The sequence below is a fragment of the Homalodisca vitripennis genome, chromosome 1 (genome assembly GCF_021130785.1).
Source record: "Homalodisca vitripennis isolate AUS2020 chromosome 1, UT_GWSS_2.1, whole genome shotgun sequence".
Lineage (NCBI taxonomy): Eukaryota > Metazoa > Arthropoda > Insecta > Hemiptera > Cicadellidae > Homalodisca > Homalodisca vitripennis.
Window position 1 is genome coordinate 54,456,206 of NC_060207.1, and position 21,657 is coordinate 54,477,862.

The 21,657-nt window shown below is 31.7% G+C and overlaps 1 protein-coding gene across 1 annotated transcript; it reads right to left on the reverse strand.

Moving 5' to 3' along the window:
• Positions 1 to 3,577: 3,577 nt before the first annotated feature.
• On the reverse strand, positions 3,578 to 20,470 carry LOC124361455 (inositol monophosphatase 1-like). Its single transcript, XM_046815509.1, has 6 exons — positions 20,043 to 20,470; positions 14,837 to 14,970; positions 7,728 to 7,987; positions 6,989 to 7,094; positions 4,776 to 4,927; positions 3,578 to 3,912 (listed from the first exon to the last, which is right to left on the reverse strand). The coding sequence occupies exons 1-6, from the start codon at positions 20,103 to 20,105 to the stop codon at positions 3,803 to 3,805; spliced, it is 825 nt and encodes a 274-aa protein (XP_046671465.1). The 5' UTR covers positions 20,106 to 20,470; the 3' UTR covers positions 3,578 to 3,802.
• Between the last annotated feature and the right edge of the window lie 1,187 nt (positions 20,471 to 21,657).

Here is a 21,657-nt window from a genome sequence, read left to right on the forward strand (position 1 = left end):
TAAAATGTTTTTTTTTTCAAAAACAAAACCCACGCACTCACAATCAAATCATATTTCAGAGTAGCCTGTAGATGACAACAAAAGCTACAAGCTTTTCGTAATCCTCAATTGTTCTTATTCTATCATACAATGTTTAATTCTTCCTTAAAATTACCAAATATATTTGTTATTTATTTGTCCAAATCCGTTTACGCTTAATCGGAAAAGTGTAAATAATGAAACAAAGTTTATATAAACACTAGCTGACCCTATAAATTCTTATTACTATGTACGAATGTGGCGTATGAGTGGAAGAAGCGTAGAGCGCTGTAAACGATGACAGAATATAAAAATTACAAAACCTTAAACATTCATATTTTCTCATTTAATATAATTTATTCTGTATAGATAATTATCTCAACAGATGTTAATTACAAACAGTAATGTAAATGTATATGCAAAATATTTCTACTGAGTGCTTAAATCTATTGTCAACACAATTTAAGACTTTATTATGGATTCAGAAGTATCCTATACAGACACTTCCACACACCACACCTGCAGTCTAAAGGGTGAATTTACTAGCTTCTCTTAAAAATTAATATTTGTTATTGATAATTTCATGAAATTTTAAATTGTCCAATACAATCAAAGTAATTGTTACCAAAAGTCTTATTACTTAGTGGTCTCTCCAAGAAAATTAATTCATAGATATGTAGAAAGCCTCTTGCAGCCTTACTTAAAACAGAGGTTATGTTATAATAAGGCAATTAAGATATTCATCTATGTTTTGATATGCAGTTGTTCGATGTTTTGTCTGCTGTTAGTAGCACAATACCATTAGCATACATTATCATTTTGTTCTAATTCTTCCAGTTATTCAAGACAGAAATTAATAATAGAAACCAAAACAAAACTTTTATCCAAACTTAACATGGTATTCTACTGTTTCTTGATAGAAGTTCAAATCTTCCAGTGATTGTTTCATCTTATTTTGTTTAATTTACTCTTATTATTTGGCTTTGGCCTTTTAGACATTTCAGCTTGATTTGTTGGATTCTTAGATTTTTTAGTTTAAAAGATCATGTCCCAAATAGTTAAAAGCCTTTCTAAGGTCAAAGTATATTTATTGTATGGGGTAGTGATGGTGTTCCCAACATTTCATTTAAAATTTTTAGTGAAATACTCAGCAAAGTCAATAATCCAGTCAAAGAGCATATGTGATTTTCCATTCAAAAACCCATCCTGGGTGTTGTCTGTTTTGACTGGATGTTCCTGGAATCTAATTTGAACAATCTTTTCAATAAATTTAGATACGTTGGAAGTAGTAAGATGGGTCTATAGTTAGAAATGCTTCATTATTTTATTTTTTTATATGTAGGTCAACTATAAAACACGTTTTGATAAGCATCTAATTTTGTTTGTCTTACACTATTTTGATTGAAACGATACCAGAAAATATAACAATAACAGCAAGTTAAACTTAATCACTCTTAAGAAATAAAATATTTCTATATAGCAAAATCAACAAACTAGTACTTTCATTTTATTTTAGTTACTACTATCACTATCAGTATTCATTAATAACACAAGTCACTAATACATGCCAACAACAAAAAAGCGATGATAACTACGTTAAGACTATTACAAATAGCCTTTCAAAGAGATGACCAGTAGGTGCTCATGGCCATTACTCGCTGTCTTTCACTCAAAGCAAGGGAAATGTGGAAGCAACAGTGTCTGTATTATATTTGACAACCCCTTTGAATTGCAGATGGATTCGTAATTCGGAAAATTTACAAATAAAAGCATGAGTCTTGTGTTTTACTATATATCAGATGTTATAGTTAAAATATCAAAACAAATAAAAACAAAACTGAATTATGATACATTATTCAAATACAAACATACTTTCAGTTTAACGTATGTTAACCCTTTGAGTGCCAAGTATTTTTATTGAGTGGGTATACTGAAAATTGCCAGGTATTTTTCTAGTGGGTGTACCTAAAAGTGGCAGCCCTTTTGCAGGCATTTTGCAAGGTTTTAGTAAAAAATTCACAGTTAGATTATTTAATAAGCTATCAACATGATTCTTTTTTTATTTTTCTCTGAAGACTCTGTTTAATCAACATAAAATAACAAAGTTACCATAACACTAAATTTAGAAATACCAGAACTATTTTTTTTTTTTACCTAAAAAAATTCAAAATTTTTTTAAATTTAATTTTTCAACCAAATCACTGGAAAGTGTATGCAATTGTCTGTAAATCTTGAAAAATGTATATAATTATCTTCAATAATGAGTGTTATACAACTTTTAAGAAACTATTGTCACATTGTTTCCGGTAGCTATGTCAACCAAAAATGTTTATATGTGAGTTTCATAATTTTAAAGTTTGATCGGAAGTGTACTATAACATTTTATTTTGAAAAGAACGATTCTTTACAAACATTTCAATATGATATTGTTTAAAAATATTAAAGATTAAAATTTTTAGTGACTTTTTCCCGAATGTCCGGTAAATTCGGACGTTGGCACTTTTCGGCCAACTTTTGTCATTTGGTAAAATCGGACGTTGGCACTTTTCAGACACCTTTTGTCGTCCGGTAAAATCGGATGTTGGCACTCAAAGGGTTAAAATATAGGTTGAATATTAGTATCAATGGGGCGGGAGGGGTATTACAACCCTCAAACCTTCTCCCTGTATATGCCTATGAAAGTGTCCTATATGGCTTTGGATTTGTAATTAGTTTGATCAATACGCAGAGCACTTGTAATCTACCTTGCCTGTATAAATCTAAGGTTACATGTTTATTTTTTTATTATCAGTGGATTTTATTTATATGTATGATCAAATTATGTAAACAAATTATAATGAGTAAGTTATACAACTTTTAAGAAACTATTGTCACATTGTTTCCGGTAGCTATGTCAACCAAAAATGTTTATATGTGAGTTTCATAATTTTAAAGTTTGATCGGAAGTGTACTATAACATTTTATTTTGAAAAGAACGATTCTTTACAAACATTTCAATATGATATTGTTTAAAAATATTAAAGATTAAAATTTTTAGTGACTTTTTCCCGAATGTCCGGTAAATTCGGACGTTGGCACTTTTTTGGCCAACTTTTGTCATTTGGTAAAATCGGACGTTGGCACTCCAAGGGTTAAAATATAGGTTGAATATTAGTATCAATGGGGCGGGAGGGGTATTACAACCCTCAAACCTTCTCCCTGTATATGCCTATATGGCTGGAAAGTGTCCTATATGGCTTTAGATTTGTAATTAGTTTGATCAATACGCAGAGCACTTGTAATCTACCTTGCCTGTATAAATCTAAGGTTACATGTTTATTTTTTTATTATCAGTGGATTTTATTTATATGTATGATCAAATTATGTAAACAAACTATTAAATCTGCAATACTGCATATTATAATGATTTTATTATTTACTATTCACATAAAATACCTATGGAGCCCCTTATACTGACCCAACAATGCTCTTTTTGTTGGCTATTTCAACACCATGCTAAGTTTAAACACTAGACGTTTAATATAATAAATAAAGGAAATATAATGAAATAAACAATAAAGCAACAGTAATAATTCTTTAATATCTTTGGTCTAAGTACAGTGTCAGTCAGTCTAAATTCGGTAATTCTGGAATGATACAATACAGAATATTACATCACGAAAGGTACATTTCACACCAAGGTAACTGAGAGCAGTACATTACAAACCGAGGTAACTGAGAGCGATGCATTATACACTGAGGCAACTGAGAGTTCAATACACTGTGATATTGCAACAGGCTAATGTTAAAGGTCACGAGGAGGAGTATACTGTTGTAGGGAGGCACTCAGCTCCTCTGCCAACTCCTTTGTAGAAGCACATAGGATCTTCCCGCTCATTAGGTCGAAAGGACCACCTAACGGAAATAATACTTGGTTAATGAATACACCAGAAGTAAATTAAAAGTGTTTAAGCATTATAATAGCAATTTAAAATAATTACTACATTAATTTTTAAAATTGTCACCACCAATGTAGTTTTGTTTGAGGCATGAAATTACTTTTAGTACCATTGATGCCATTATGACTTCATAGTACTTTTTATGCAAATACATTTTCTTCATAAAATGTACTATATTCAGCAATTTAAAAACATAATTGTACTAAATAAATACAATTTATTAAAAAAAGGTATGTTACACTCTTACATTAAGCTGGACAAACACATAATGTAAGGATCAATAATACTGTCGAAAGTATCAGATTTCTACTAAAAAATAATAGAGTGTGTACAGTATAACTTTGTTTATGTAAACCTTATTTTCCGGATTGGTTTTATAAAGTGGAAGAAGTTCGGTTTTTTAAGGATATTACATTTTTATTGCATTGTAAGCATAATATTTTTATAAAAACATATTTGGCATTTATAATAATGCGTAACAAATAGATTCCTTATTATCTGTAATCTATTGTGTTTTTACAAAATTCCCTATTTATCTGAATTCTTACTTGTCCGGATGACTTCCGTTACCAATTTATTTGGATAAGCAAAGTTGTACTATACATAATATGTTCTTAAAAGTACAAATAAAATATAACAACATAGTAAAGTGTGAACATACAGAACTATTATATATCAAATTAAGTGCATACAAAAGGAATAATACAAAATCAAAGAAGGGAGGATATTTACTAAAACATTTACAAGATGACAGAAAATGTACATAACAAATATAAATAGCTAAAAAAAACAAGAGAGAATCAAACAAGTTTATATTACCTGTTGGGTCAATAACAACACCACCAGCTTCTCTGACTATAATTTCCCCAGCAGCCATGTCCCATGCATGAATACCAAACTCACAATAGGCATCCGCTCCACCCATTGCAACACTGGCTATGTCCATGGCAGCAGAGCCCAGTGACCGCATACTGGAATCAATAAAAATACTTGTACCTGTATTTTTCAACATTCAAAATTATATTGACAAAGAGAAATTATCTCTTTTATGGATGTAAGATGGGAAATAAAAGAAAATGAATTTGACTTAGAATTTATTACCTACACAGTTTGTTCAATCAATTTTAAAACTAAAATCAAAATTCAAACCTGGCTCAACCTTTACCTGGTGCATAGCTTTTAAGATTAGAATTGCAATGTACACATCAACCAGACTTTTAACCGCAAGAGGGTTTATTTCTAGCTGGTTACAGCAAAAACTCAGGTTAGACTGTGTAAAGAAAAAAACTGATGTGTCACTAAATCTGAGCAACCCTATAGATGTCCAGGAACTGCACACCACTAACTGCAAATGTCGAGATATTAGGGTAAAAGAGTAGATCGATAGGTCTAGTCTACTGCAGGGAATGACTGATTAAGTTGGTGGTGCTCCGTAAGTGTTAAAGGCAGTTGCTAGCCTGGACAAAAGGGTTTGCCACCCCCTGCTCGCTTTGACTGGAGAGGCTGGTTTAGAGCTGGCTCCCCTCTCCTTCCAAGGAGACATGACTGAGATTAATGTCCAAAATCCTTCCTCAACTTGACATGGGGCTCCTACCCACAACCTTACCCCGTGATGTCTTGTTATAACGCTACAATCAGTGACCCAGGTGGTTTGGTTCTCACTGTATAAATTGTTACATTGTATTATTAAAGTTAAACTATGTAGTGTCTAAAGGAGAATTGGTATTGTTTGTTGTATTTGTGAAACTAACATTTCATCTTCAAAAATGAAATTTTTATGAGTTTAATTAAAAAATTGGGACTTTTAGAGACCTACCTAAAAATATAGATTTCAGGGAAAAAAATAAGAACCTGCAAGGCTCTTTGCAATTCTGAGCATGTTCTCTGTGCTAGTTGTGTATAACATATACTTTAGTTATGTTATCAATAGGTTTGGGCAATAACAAATAAATGGGATTCACTGCATATTTTTAAAATAGTTATGGAATTGACCAAATTGAACTGGATAATGTGAGATTGAAATGGTTTATAACCTTGGAAAATAATATATAGTATTACTCTGTGGGTATGTAGAAAAACAAATCTGTTACAGTATAAAGGTATCTTTCTTTTTTCATTTTTTTTTCTGTACCCCTATTATACAATTTACAAATCACTCACTCTTGAAATTTTTATTTTTAAATAATCCAACTTTCTCCCAAGTCCATGAAGACAGGATATTAAAGCTACAATGGGATTTCATGTTTAGTGGTAAAAATAATATTTTAAATGTTGTAATACTAAAATTTCTTAATTGTTACAAATTGTTCTATTTTTATGATTGGTTTCATCGTCAATCTGAGAAACATTGGCTTTTTTCTGTTTATTTTCTTACACTTATAAAGTGAATTTCTTTTAGTATTTTTAGATTATTAGTATGAAAATTGTAAAGAAACATTTTCCATAAATTTTTAAACGTAATACCTATTATTGTCACTAAACTCGATTTTCTGATCACTTAAACTTATGATCCACTACACTTCAAAATATTTAAAAAAAAACCATAGATATGTTTAAACGTTTAATGTATTATACCTTCATATATAAAAGAACTACAACTGATGAGTTCAAGACAAAATTAACTAAATTTCCAATCATGACTGCTCTTCCCTTATCCTATATTCAAGTAGGTAATATAATGTAGGTAGTTTTTACATTATCTTATATTATATGTTGCTTATTTTACTGTGTTGACGACTACTATTGCTGTTATACCTTTATGTTAATAAATGATTTGATTTGAAGAAAAACCAAAAAAATTACTGATATTACTAGATATTGAGGATACAGAAATACTGTATTTGGATTTGATATTATCAATAAACCAATATAAAAGTAATAGTAATGAATATCGCAACAACTCTATTCAAATTTATATTATAGTTAATATTCATATTCAAATTTGTACCGGGTTTTATTTAAATTACAATGAAATGAAACACTGTAATTATGCTGAAAAAATGTATTTATAGTACAAGAAAATTGTAACTTACCCGTGAACCAAGGGATAAAGTTTTCTTACATTGTGAAGCACAACTTCCATTTTTTCTGGATTTCTACTCGTCCCAAATTCTATTGCTAAAAGGGCTTCTGACATTTCTGTAACACAATAAGGAAATCTCTGTTACATAAACGGAAGACCCTTGAACACGTTTTAAATTTCTTTTAACTAAAATCAAGTTTACTAAAAATTTGTTTTTCTATAGCATGCAAAATTATTAATACTTCAGCTACTGAACGGTGCAATATCCAGAATTGTGAGTGTCACAAGAGACTGAAACTGACAATTTTGGTTGTACCTGTAAATGTATTAAAACAAAAAATTTAATCTTAAAAAAGTAGTTTTTCTCTTAGAATATTAATAACTTTTTATTGTTACGCATTTTTGAAATAGTAAATCAAGTGCCTTAATTGGCACTAATTTGATTTTAGCGTTAAAAATGCATTCAACAATGTGACCAAAGATATATAAGACGGTAGTGCCTGGAAATGAGTTATGCATGTCCACACTGGCGTTGGGTTTTGGTATTTGTATTGGTCCGGTGTCTTGTATTTTACTAGGTTCATTGATTTGTTATAAAACTGAAGGAAAAGAATAAAGTTAGTAAAATTGGCATTTTCTAACAAGTCTCAAAAGGGTTATAATTATTTGTATACAGTTTTAATAAATAATAACTTTACTTCTCTAGTAAAATAATTAATTCTTATAATAAATATACTTGGTAAATTTACCTTTTTTATCTGAGACTTTAATCGGTCTATCGTTGTAAAATGCTCCTTGTCCTCTTCGAGCTGTAAATAATTGTTCTAACACTGGATTGTAAATAATGCCAATCTCAGCCACTTTATTGATCAGCAAGCCGATAGAAATACACACATTCGGATTGCCATGTACGAAATTCATCGTGCCATCGATAGGATCAATGATCCAAGTAGGAGAGTCTGTGAATTCAATTTGCTTGCCCTCTGCTGTTGATTCCTCACCAATAAACCTATAACCAACAGATGTTTTTAAGTTAACTATTCATATACATTAATTATGAAAATAAAATATTTGTCTATGTGTTGTATCTTTCATTGTGGTTATGTTGAATGTGAAGAAAATTAATATGGTCATTCACTTGTATTTTGTCAGATACGAAAGGTTTATTTGAAATCATTTGTATTTGAAAATTTGGTGCTCCAGGATAGTAAAGTTCGGAATATCAAAATTGTTTGGTATATCTACATAGTAAAGATAATCCAAACTTAGGCTTTCCACTGAGGTTAGTACTACAACCAGTCTACTGAATTCGCTAATATTGTAATGTTGCACTATTGTGCAGCATAGGAAGGTGCTTTGAAATGTGTACCCAACAGACTTCTGTGTTTTCGATTCTCTATGCAACATAGTTTTATGAAGTTTGAAATAGTCTATTAGTTTTTACTTCAAAACATATGTTTAATCAAAACCTAAACTTCCATGACAATTATTTGACATGACACAATTACAAAATAGAACTTACCCTACAAAATAAATCATAAAACAAACAAAAATTGTCATGGTTTATAGTTTTATCAAATATATTGAGGTTGCATATGATTTTAATACAATTGTAGGTTAAAGAAAAGATGAAAAAAATTATATTATTTTTATTGTGATCAGGTCACTTTAGTATGATATCTGAATTATTATTTTCACATAAAATATTCTACATTAATACCTTCAACTGAGAATATAACATTTTTTATAATTGGCATAGTTTACTTTGAACCTACACATACAGTCTTCAACCACGAGAGCTGTCAAGTATATAACTAACGTTTTGATATATTGTGATAGTGGACAGGGGTTAGAGCTGCCATCTTGGTGTCAAACATTCCTACACTCAATATGCAATCACTTGTGGTAGCTTGTGGACTGTACAACTACTTTGCTCTCTGTGGTATGTTAAATGTGTGCTGCAATAGAAATTCCTGCCACTTATGAGGGGCATGCATTTTGTGATTAGGCTTTGGTGACAATACTACACAAACCAACTGACATTTTATCACTAACTTTATGATGTGCACGGAAAAGGAATAATAACTGAGGTAATGATTTTAAAAATGGCTGTACCAATATTCATGTTAAAAACTAAAGTTGGGAGTCTAGAATTGTAACTAATGAACTGGTGACAAAACAAATGACTAAATTTTTGAAAATCTTTGTACACAATTACAAAACATTTCACAATTTCCACAAAGTTTATTACAGGAAATTGTAGTAGAAATGTTTCATTTATGCTTGGAAGGCTCAAAAAACTCCCAATGGACACCACAAAATAACAGAGAATATCTGCAGAACTAACCATCTTAAAAGTTACAGTAGAAATGATAAAGTTTTAAAGAATGATAATTCCATTGTAACTTGAGTTAGACCAGGAGTCAAGAGCTCTTCTTTTGCATTGTATGAGCACTTATTTTACATTATTTTGCTAGAGAAATACACCCATAAAAGACTATATCTCACAATCTCTGGTACATGCAACATGTGTTATAACATGTTATAAACATGTGTTATAATTCTGTGCAGCAACATTGTTTGGGTTCATTCTGATCAGTATGTAATTACAAATATATGCTTGGATTTTTCATTGTACACAATGTTCAGTTGTCAAATTAGAATATACTGAGTTACTTGCCACATACTGATTCATTTAAAACTTGTGTTGTATATCCTAACCTAAAGGTCATGTTTTTATATATGAAGAAGAGGATGGTTTCCAATCTTTGAAACACAGTATTGTATTTTTTTTCTAACCAATAACAATGACAAATGTTCAAAATTCTATTAGCCTTTTAACACTCAAATATTAAAAAAACACAATTTCTTTAGTTTTAATTAAATCTGAATCCAGAAATACAATACATAAAAAAGTATGTTCATATGTAATATGAGAAATCTAAACTCTTGCACCAAATTATATGGCAATACTGAACTTGGGATATAACTGGGAACTAATTGATCCTAACTTATTGACACAATGCATTGATTCAATGACTTAAAATTGTAAAGTGACTTTCAACAATTTGGTCACAAATGCCTAAGACAGATTTTGTAAATCGAATTCATAAAAATAGGTGTCCAAGATGATGTTCTGTGATACAATGCTGGTGAGTACAAGAATAATGAGTACTTGAAGACTTTTGTGAAAAGGCAGAAGCTAACTGTATAATAAATAGGTTTAGAAAGCAAAATTTAGAAAGGATGCATAAAGTCTTTCAGGAAATAAACAACATTAGCTAGAAAATGTGCTAAAGAGACGACTGGAAGAAGCAGATGAAGACGAAGAATTGAGTTATTGGGAAGTTATTTTCTGAAAATATACCATATTTTTACACAGTAAAGCTTTACTTCTTACACATTTCTATAAATGTATAAAATAATTGTATTTAAACCAATTGTATCTCTGGTTCCTATTATTTTGCTTCAGTATACGCCAAGGTAAGGTGTTAAAAGTTTCAAAATTGGAAAAACATATTTATGCGTACAAGAAAATTGTTAATTTAAGATTGAAATAATGAGGCATGCTATCTTATATTAAAATGTTTGAGCTGTCACAAATTCTCAATCTGAAATATTTAAAGGGTGTGATTTATTTGAAAAATCATCAAATACATCACTATTAGACTCATCAGACATTACTAAACATGTGACACTATGTTACTGAAATCTTAGTGATATAAGAGACTGAAAGAATATAAATCATGTCAAAATATTATAAGCTTAAAAAAAAAATCAGCAAATCACCATTTAATATTGAAACCATTTTTAGTCAGTACTTTTAAATATAGTATATATATATATATATATATAAAAATCTTGAGTCACGATGTATGTTGCCAATAAACTCCAAAACGACTGAACCAATTTCAATCAAATTTCACATGTATCCGTAATTTAGTCTAACTTAGAAGATAGGATAGTTATTATCTGAATTATTCGCTTATGTCGTGAATATAAACGAATAAAATTAAGAAAAGTTTTCAAAGCGCCTGCACATTATAACCTGCAATTACGAGATAGATACGTATATTAAACAGTGAAACACTATTTGAAGGCGCTAAGTTATGATGTATAATTGTCTAAACTAAATTTTTGGTTGAACTTAAAGGTTGAGTGGTAGACCACTTTGTAATAAAATACATTATGCATGTACAATACATTTTTGACATATTTCCTTCATCGTGACATCAAGGTAAAATCTACATCGGGGTTGGAAATATAATTTACTTCAACCAGAAATGCTCATACGCGGGCAAAACTTACGAAAAGCGTGCGAAGCCGCGGGAAACAGCTAGTATATATATATATATATTACAAGGTTGTGGAAAGACGTTTTGGAAAGTATAAGTTTTAACCAATTGATATTTTATAACACTAAAGTCTTCAAAAGCTGATAGTGGATAAGGACTGCTAGAAGAGGTAATGATATCATAAGATAAGATATTTTATTATCTCTGAACCACAAAGTCCATTGTTGGCACTTCAGCCAGACAGTGGTAATTTTCCTCATTGAATGGAATTAACCAATGGAAAAATTCACATATTTACTTTTATATGTATGTAGTTGAAACTCTAACTATATGTATGTGTACAAAAACTCTAAAAGACCTCATGTTATACTGAATCATTTTAAGAAATTGTCCTAATATAAGCATTGTATAAGTAGAATGAAAAGAAAATTAACAAGATTTTCATATAAATGTTGCTAAAGGAACCAAAATTATAAATTTTTATCATACAATAAGCCCTATTCTGATGTTAACAATACAAAATTCATCATTTATTATACCTGATGTGGTGGTAATTGTCCTAAACTAATAAGCGTAGAGAAACACAATTTTCAATGATTACTTCTGTATGTATGACATTGTGCAACTGAATATTTCGTTAATGCTTTCTACATTCTTTTGTAATAAGAAGGGTGTAAATCTCATAAAAGCCCATGTTATCAAGAATCAAGAATCAGGTATTGTTAGAAGATAGTCCCAAAACATAATATTTGTACACAAAACTATAAAGATTGGCAAGATTAAATTACCTTATTGAAAAGTGGACCAAGATTATATATGTTTACCACCCAGGAGCTCCTACAACTGCAAAAGATATAAAAATGCTAAATTTATATTTATTTGCCACATGGCTGTCATTCTCTTACACAACATGTAATGGTACAATACATTTCTTAAGATATGCATGTAGGCCCACTTGACTAATATTGCTCATTCATGTCTGTTTTATCTTTTTGTAGAAGGAAGAGGGTAAACCCACCAAGAGTTAAATTAAGTTTTGTTTAGGAAATCACTCCAAAAATTGCACTTGGTACATAAAAGCATGAACCTTGCTAAGATTACAACTAAAATTGAAATTTAAATCCCGTTAAACTGCTAATTATTAAATTACCAACAATGTAATAAGTTTGTTAATATGTATCTATAAAATGTGCAATGGTGTATTTATAACATTTATTGGAAAGAAATAACTTTAATCATCGATAAAAAAAATAATTTTCAATATTTAGAATGTAAATGATAGTGAACATAATCAAGTTTGTAATTTCAACTGTTGGAATGTGAGTTTGGAATCCAGTTTGAACAATTTCAATTCAATTATAGTAAAATATGGAGGTCATATTAATGGTCAAGCTGTAGTGCATATTTATATACATGAATAATTAATTAAACTATAATTTCAGAAGCCTTACATGGATATTAAGAATTTAAATTAACTATTAAAATTTATATTAATTTATACTCTCTGATTAGTAATATGATTTACTGTTTTAATTAACCCTAGATTACATATGTAGTTTTTGTTACACAATCACTTATGTGTAGTAAATTTTACAACTCAACTGTTTTTTTTTACCTCAACTAAAATTATTTTGGTGTATTTATTTTATCTTAACTTTGTTTTAAAACTCTCTGATTTTTGAAAAAAAATTTCAAACTTAGAAACCCAGTACAAAAAACAAAATAAAAAAATATATAGGCACTATTTTTTAAAAAAAACCATGGAAACAGGCAAAAAGTCATGTCTACTGCTCCTTTTGTAGCATTGTAACCATGAATGATTTCTGGTTTCTTTGTATCAGGATTCAAATTTATCCCATGTCAGGAAGGAGTCAAAAAGGAACATGGAAGATCAGCAGCAGGCTGTCCTTGTGTTGGATTTTACTTTCCTTAGTAAGGTGTTCCATCAACCATAAAATATGTAGTGGTATCGCAGCACAGAACAATTTCTATGCCATATTTGGCTGGTTTATTAGGAATGTACATCCTAAACAGGTATTTTCCCCTGAAGGCTAAGAGCTGCTCGTCCACTGTAACTTAACTGTTAGGTTTGTATTTTGTTCAGTAGTTTTCCACAAATGCTTCCCATAGCTCTCTAATTGGAACAAAAGGGCCTGTCCTTTTGCGGTCCTCACTCGTGGCTCTGTAGTCATAATGAAGTAAAAGTCAAATAAACTCAATACAATCACAGGTCATGGTACATTTATACAGAGAACCACTCCATACAGAGTCAAACATTTCTCAAGCAGCTAAATGGTTATTATGACTCCATACAAAGTTTACCAAATTACCAAGAGAAGTTTTAATCTCTTGTACTTCTAAAGGTTGTATTGTGTTTTACTGCCGGATTTCTATAATTAGTTCTCAGTCAATTCATTTCCTCATGGTTTCATCAAATATTTCGAGAAAGCATGACAGAGTTAGAACAGATTCAAGGGCGGTTGCCAAAACTTCACATCTTGAAAGCACAATGTTTCTAACTGGTGTACGAGAAGTAGTAGTCCGTGGTTTAGTGTGCCATACATGCTGGTTCTTGGCTCTAATTATTTTAGCTTTAGGAATGAAAATATTAGGAACATGTATAAGTTGTGCTGAGTTGGACTCTGCCAAGACTTTAGGTGCAGTATCAGGCAACAGGTTATTGTCAGTGAAACCAGTGGAACTATCCTCATTAGTTATATGGTCAACAGTAGGCTGTGCTGGAAGGTAAATGCTAGACCTATATACTTGTGGTGCGGTACATGTAGATGGAAGCTCAATATTAGAGAGTTGGTTGTTCTGATGTAGGTCAACACTATTGAGGTTTATTTTGAAAAGAGTTAGTTTTCTTATTCTGACGTGGTTTGGATACTACTTAAGGTTGAGGTAAATAATCACGAGACGAGACTTATGCACTGTCTTTTTCTTGTGTTTGACCTCAATATCACTGTCTGACTATTCACACTCATAAACACTTGGGCCTTTTCGCTGGTGGAAAATAAGATTCATCAGCATCTGTATCGTCCACGTCTGTGTCCTCTACTTGATCGATTTCATAAAGATCTCCTTGTTCACTCTCACTGTCATTAGAAGCACGATGGATTTCATCATCACTAGACTCATCTAAATATTGTCTTATTTGATTGATCATACTGTCATAGTCTTCATCCATTGTGAGAAAATAAAAAATACACACACTAAGAATTAAAGTCACACTATTACTTATATGTCATCAAAATTACAATGCAAGTTCTAACTAATACAGAAGCAAGTGACCTGGAGGAGGGCTACTCAGTGACTGAGCTAGTCTATTGGAGTGGGGAAGGTACTGAAGGGGAGGGGCTGCAGAGCCGACTCTGTTAGGGGGTGTAGCATTATTGCAAATGGTGTGTCGTCAATTTTACGAAGCATAAGTAATCTAGGGTTAATACATACAATTGTTAGTGTACAAGTAGTATCATCTATTTCAATTAACTATTTATTTCTTGACATATACTAACTTGGGCAATATTAGATGCTAATGTTGGTAGGTATTTAATACTTACTTATGGTCAGGGAAATGCGATGAAATCTCATCAATAAGCATTTTCTCTACTTGCTGATCAGTCTCAGTGACAAAATCAACAGCACAAGCCTTGGTTTTGACTGTCTTCACGTCCCATATTTTCTGCCTAACAAGCTACAACAAATAAAAAACATGCTTACATCAGTTTCATCTATTAAAAATGTTTAAATTAATAATCTATTAAGAATCAAATGAGTTATAAACTATCACAGTCAAAATATTTAAAACTAGTAATAGTTACTTGGAAAGAAATTATTATTGGCTGTACTGAGAGGTGAGGTTAGGACAGTACACTCTCTCCCTCTGCACTCATTATACATGATGTAAAACATCTGAAAAACCAAGGTAAAGTACCTATATACTACGGACAAAGCTGGTTGTAACAAGCTTTCAAGCAATACAATTAGACCTTTAAAACTGCCAAAAATTGAAGCAAGGTGGAAGTGGAGTAATGACTGAAGCCCATCTCCATCTAATGTTTCTAAAGAGGACAGTTACCTACTAGCATTCCAAGTAGTATCTTTGTTACCGTACCTATATTGATTAATATAACCAACATTTAGAATAAGGATACACAAAAACTTTTTATATACTGAGATTTGATACTAAACTCTCTTGATACTAAAGAGGATTATGAATAATCCTTCTAGTACACATTACAATTGCCATGACTTTTGCTTGGACTACAATTGCTTGTTTTTTATGTGTCAATCTAACTTCTGACCCACACACTCCAAAACTACCCTTGAACTGTCATGTGAAACATCTAAATACCTTTTGTGTAGTAGGCCAACTTAGTATGGTATTTATGGAGACAAAGTTTGATCAAAGAAATATTTCCTTACTAGAAACATTCAGTTACAACTTCACCATCATGAAATTCCTTTCTTATTATCATATATTATAATTCTGATACGGTAAGATGTATCACTTTTCCACTCAAACGCTTTATTGTACTTAGTCCAGCTGTCCTCTTCCTCTTCTGCCTTAAAGATGTACATACCAGAAGATTTTCCAATGCCACAAATGGACAAATCATTGACACAGTATGGTCTGAACACTCTATAACTTCTTTGCTTCTGTTTTCAGTCTCTACACAAGAAATATGTATGTGACCATTGATTTTATTACGGCTTCATAAATCCAATACATCATCTTGGATCTCTCTTTTTATATTCAAAAAGCCTTTTACAGGGCCCTAAAACTTTAGCTGCTAGATTTCTCTATATAAGCATTCAATGTTTGTCTGTTATCTACAATTATTCCTTTATACTTGGCTACACTAAAATGCATTATTCTAATATCTTCCAGAATGGGTTCATCTTCCTCAATGTTATTTTTCATAGTTAGAATTAACCTATTAAAAGGGATTGCCTATAGAGCCTCTTTTATCTATTACTATGAAAAATGTGTAAGAAACCAAGGGTAACAGCTGGTAACTAATTTGGAATTAGCTCCCTGAGGGGCAATCACATCTAGTGCTTCTAACTCTTAATAGTTATTTGAGCATTCTGAGGTCAGTACTGCATCAACTACTGTTTTGTGTACTATTATGGCTTGTGGATAACCATTTCATCCATTGGTCATACTGTGACATGTTCTACTGTGACTTGGGGATAAACGTTGCATTCATTAGTCAATTACCGTTTCATCTACTACTGTAACTTGTGGATAGTCATGGCACCCATTAGTCAACTACCATCTTGTGTACTACTGTAACTTGTGGTTAATCGTTGTATCCATTAGTGAACGTCCGCCAGTTCAACTCTAATACTGTCAATTAGTTTAGAAAATTACTTATATATTTTAGTGTTAATTACAAGAGCACTTTTAAGATTTAAAAAAAATTAATTTATTGATTTCTTTCATTGAACAATGTGTTTTTCAAAGTGAGAGTGTGAGTACATCTTGTGGTTGTATGTTGTATTTAAATCCGGAAGCTGATAATTAATTACAGTGAGATCATAAATTACCAGGTGGTTTGTAAATAGGTTTTACCTACATACAATTAAGTAACGGTTAGGTTACTTTTGCTCATTTAATAAATTAATGAAAACTATGGTTATGTTTATAAAATTTACATTATTAATTATAGTTGTATAAAGTTATAGCTAAATTTGCCTGTGTGTTATTTTCTAATTTGCTTTTACACGCACTGGTAGGACCTGTAAAATTGTGAGATAGGAAGCTATGGTCATGTGAATTACAATATTTGTTTGCACTCTAAAGTTGTTTCTTTTCCCAGCTTGCACTGATGGCAAGAGGCATTTGTGTCAGCCCAATATAAACTATTCTCAGGACTACAGTCTACACCCTAGTGAAGGTGAGAATATAGTTGAGGTTCAGTCAGTAACGACAGTGCATTGTCACTGTTGCCATATACAGTAACCACACAGCTGACAAAAATACTATCACTATTGTGGCTTAGAAAATTTACCTGAGGGTTTCTAATGTGTTTTTTTGGTACTTTGGGATTATACCGACCACACTAGTATGAAGAACACAAAAATAGAAATTTATAGAAACAAACATGATAGAACGAAAAAACAACTCTTCAATTACAAAATTACAAACTTACAAGCATTTCCAGGTATTGTGATCGGTATTGTTGTCGTTGTTATCTTATCTTTCTCGAGAATCCTGATTACGGCAGGCCGCGCGGCATCACGTGATTTGCACGGTACATAATTGCCTTTCCATTACAATTCAATTTATATTTCTGATTAGCCCCTCTAGAATTTGATATTTTACTGATAGGTACTATCTCGAGGGATGTTTTTCTTTCGTCGACATCAGCGCGGGGCAGCACCGAAGGTGCTGCCAAAGCCCGCGCTGATGGCCGGAGGCACTCGCATTTTGGGTGGCGGAATGTGATCAAGAATAAAAACAAGTTTTTAGTGTTTTTTTAATAAAGAGTTTAGTTTGGTAAATGTTTGTTTTTGTTGAATTTTTGTGTTTGGAGAAATGTAGAGGTAAAACACGGAAGTACAACAAAGCGATGCACCAGCTGAACGGGCGGCGAAACTCTGCAATCACGTTATCTACTAGACGCTCGACTTTGACCTCTGTCTGAGGATGGGGAGGGGTTTGCGATAAGACAATTCCTGTTTTATATTGACGAAATATTGTTCTACGCTAATCTAGTAATCAGTAGAAACGAAATGTGAAATAACGATTCATGTCTGGGTGTGGTCGGTATAATCCCAAAGTACCGTTTTTTTTTTTAATTTCCTTAAGCATAAGAGATTTAATCAAATGTATTATGATTTTCGTGATATAGGCTAGGATAAGTAGCCTAGACTAAAAGTTAAGTTGATTATACACCCAAGATGGATAATGTGGATAGAGTAATACAGATCAATCTACAAACTAGTGTAAATAATTAGTCTTAATAACAAAAGTAACACAACTAATAGGATTACAGAAAAAGATAGGAATTGGAAAACAGTGCAAGAGATGACTCTGGGCATTCAGTAACAATGCTTAGATTCCATGCTTTTACTGGAAAAGACTGGAACAGAGCTATCCTCCATTTCTTCTAAGGTAAAATGGCCGAGATACAGAACATCGCACCTCATGAGGTATCAATAGAATGCAATCCTAACCCATAACTTTAACTATCCTGAATATCCTGTTACTGCAGAAGCACAAAGGTCAATTTAGGACTAAGTACGGGAAGATTTTAATAAGCAACCTACACTTGTTCGGTTGTTTTTATCGAATGTTTTGATTGTTTTTATATGAATGAATAATTAATATTATAATTTATTTAACTTACCATATGATTTCAACTTATTAGTTACAGTAGTTTTAAATGTGAATCATAATAAGCAAGAAGCAACAAAATTTCTGGAGAGTTTGAAAATGGCGATGAATATAAGAAACTTGAGTGAGATAGGCTATCTGTTAAAAATGGCTTCAAGATGTGGGTTTGGCTTTTGGTAAACCCATAGAGAAAATTATTTCCTCCATTTCATAAAGGTAGATGCTCACTGCTATCTGCTTATAAATATTGTAAAGTTTTTCTGACATGTAGATCTAGGCCATAGTTGGTGTTGTTACTTTTTAATGTTATTGTTAAATTTATATGTATTTTGGTATTATTCAGAGGCCATTTGTTTTAACAATTAATTGTTCTTACCGGGAACCTAAAAAACTACATTATTAGAAACATAACGACTTTATTTAACTGGCCATGAAAATTACATGTCATTATAGCATTGGTTCTTGTTTTCTGCCTCCCGAAATAAAGCGATATCGGCAAGATAGGGGCAATTCTGTCCCTGTCTACTAAGCTATACATACGTACGAATCAGAAATATAAAAAGTTACAGACAACATTTAAGAACACTCACGTGATCTGAGATTGAATTTAGACACTATTGCGAGGGATGTTTTTTTTTTTACCAGAAGTGTGGGGTGGCACAAAAGGCGTCATTGAAACCCCCACTTTTGCCAGGCGCATTTCCGATTGGTACTTGATCGAGATCATCCAGTGTGATCTGATGTTGGAAAAGTTGGACGGTCAAGGAAGTGATCAAAGATCAGAAAAATACTGATCAGAAATACCCCTGGCCATCAGTGCGAGCTATCACCACGGACTTCTGGCAAAAAAATAAATATTAATCTAATACTCAAGATAGTATTCAAATTCCAAGTGAGCGATCGTAAAGGTTATCTTTAACTTTAATACAATTAATAACACAGTTATGATAACCTAATCTAAACCTATTTTTATTCACTAACAACAAGAAGTAAATATGAATAGAGTAGCCTACATCTTGCAGACATTGCTTCCTTTCAGGAAGCAGAAAACAAAAAGTGATCGTCATGACATTAAATTTTTACAGAAAGTCAAATGATGTCCGTTCATTCTAATAATGTAGTTTGTTTAAGCCCCTGCTATAGAAAACTGTTCAAAAAATAGTGGCATCCAGATAATACCAATCTATATTATTAAAAATTGTAATGTATTATTCTTCTTGTTACTGCATAACAATTCTTTTTGTAACCATAACATCAAAAGTTGGACAGTATATTCATGATAACAAATGAATGTATGCCACTATTAGTCTTCCCTTAAGTACACTTAAACTTTTCCATCATTTTATCCTATCTTAACAAAAAACATGACACAGATATCTACCGTGCACAACAGTAGAACAGAAAACAATTAAATTACCAACCTTTCCTGCTTCTTTTGTGATTTTCAGTGCTACTTCAAAATACTTTTCCAAATGATTAGTCATTATAAAAACGTCGTTTCAAATATAAAATGCGCCGGATAAACAACACCAACAAAATGCAACACCGAATACTTTTATTACATACAGCCTTTCCAGAGTCACTAGTTAAATTTGTTAACTAATACAAACTCATCCTTTTCCCTCGTAACTCAATTTCCTAGTTAAAAGTAAACACTTTTTGTGTGAGTAACATACAATTCAGTTGCTTCAAATTCACAGATTACCACTGATAACTGACAATCAAATAAAAGAAGAAAACGTGCGTAATTGCATTAGGATTCCACCTAAGTGACTTACTATTGACAATTATTAACACTTAACAGACGACACAACCTAGATAAGATATGCTGGATCTGTGACAGACTGCCTCTCAGCGGTCAGTTCAGCCAACATCAAACAAAAAAGTCAAAGTCGTTCAGAGGTGGAAAAAAGAAAAAAAGCTTTCACATACACTTCATATGCTCTACAAGAATCATACCCGGTCTAAGTTATACACGTTCTCAGATGCACTTGATACGTAAGAAACTCTCAGATACACAATCGACTTGGAATCGCTGCAATCAAACTATAAGTCGAGAAACCTGTTTGCAACTCCTTTTTTAATCCATTATCAGTGAGTAGAAACCAACACTTTAACTTAAGTCATCCTGAGATATTAGGATAGGAGGCTCCATCTCAAAATGGGATTACCTCAAAAGTATTATATAATGCGTATGTTACATCCAAAATGTAATACCACTATGAAATAAACTGTATCAAAAAGGCTAATAGAGTGACTTCGATATGTGTATATGATGTTTGTTTTTTTTCCTACATAATCCAGCAATTTGTAAAAATGTTACCATCTTGAATGCTGATCTGCTGCCATATAAGTAATAAGTATTTCGATCGTCGCCAGCAGTACGAGCAAAGTTGGTAAAGCAAAATATAATCATTATTGTTGAAACATTATTTGTTATAGTGTTGAAAGCCACAAACATTGAAAGAGCAATTCTTACTGTATTTGGATGGTAATTACTCCCATATTTCAACACTGACTAAACAGTAAAAAATACCTTTCCACTGAACAAATTTAATGTGTCTTATGAAAAACAATAAATACCGTACATCAAAAACAATTTTTTGAATCCGAGTAATAGTAATTTATTAAACCAATATTTAGCAATTAAGATTAAGTTGATTGTGAGCCAACTCTATTTCCCACAAATTAAAAGAAAAATGAAATACAAACAATTTTTTTAAACAGCCTTCACTGTCTCACTTTCCATATAATTTTTACGGGTAGTCAGAGCGAGGCCAGAGTATAATACCAAAGTCTGTGTTCAGATGTGTCTTTTTGTTCGTACGCCTAGCTCACCACCGTGAAGTTAACGTCACTTTATCGTCCAGACCGTCTAGTGCATCAATGTTGCAGTCATCAAACTGAAGGCGCTATAAAAAAATTCAAAAACTGAGATAAATTGTATAATACTAATTATAAAAACGATCTTTCACAAATTCAACACAGTTTTTTGTATTTATTACTTTCCACAAAGGTTTCCCATTAAATTTGTCA

What these genes read in the sequence shown, in the direction of transcription:
- LOC124361455 (XM_046815509.1), bottom strand. Translation starts at nt 20,105, where the DNA reads ATGACTAATCATTTGGAAAAGTATTTTGAAGTAGCACTGAAAATCACA. An exon ending in TCGCATTTCCCTGACCATAA is followed by an intron (nt 7,988 to 14,836) that starts GTAAGTATTAAA and finishes TGTTGGTTATAG; the next exon opens with GTTTATTGGTGAGGAATCAA. An exon ending in CTTTATCCCTTGGTTCACGG is followed by an intron (nt 4,928 to 6,988) that starts GTAAGTTACAAT and finishes TATTGATTCCAG; the next exon opens with TATGCGGTCACTGGGCTCTG.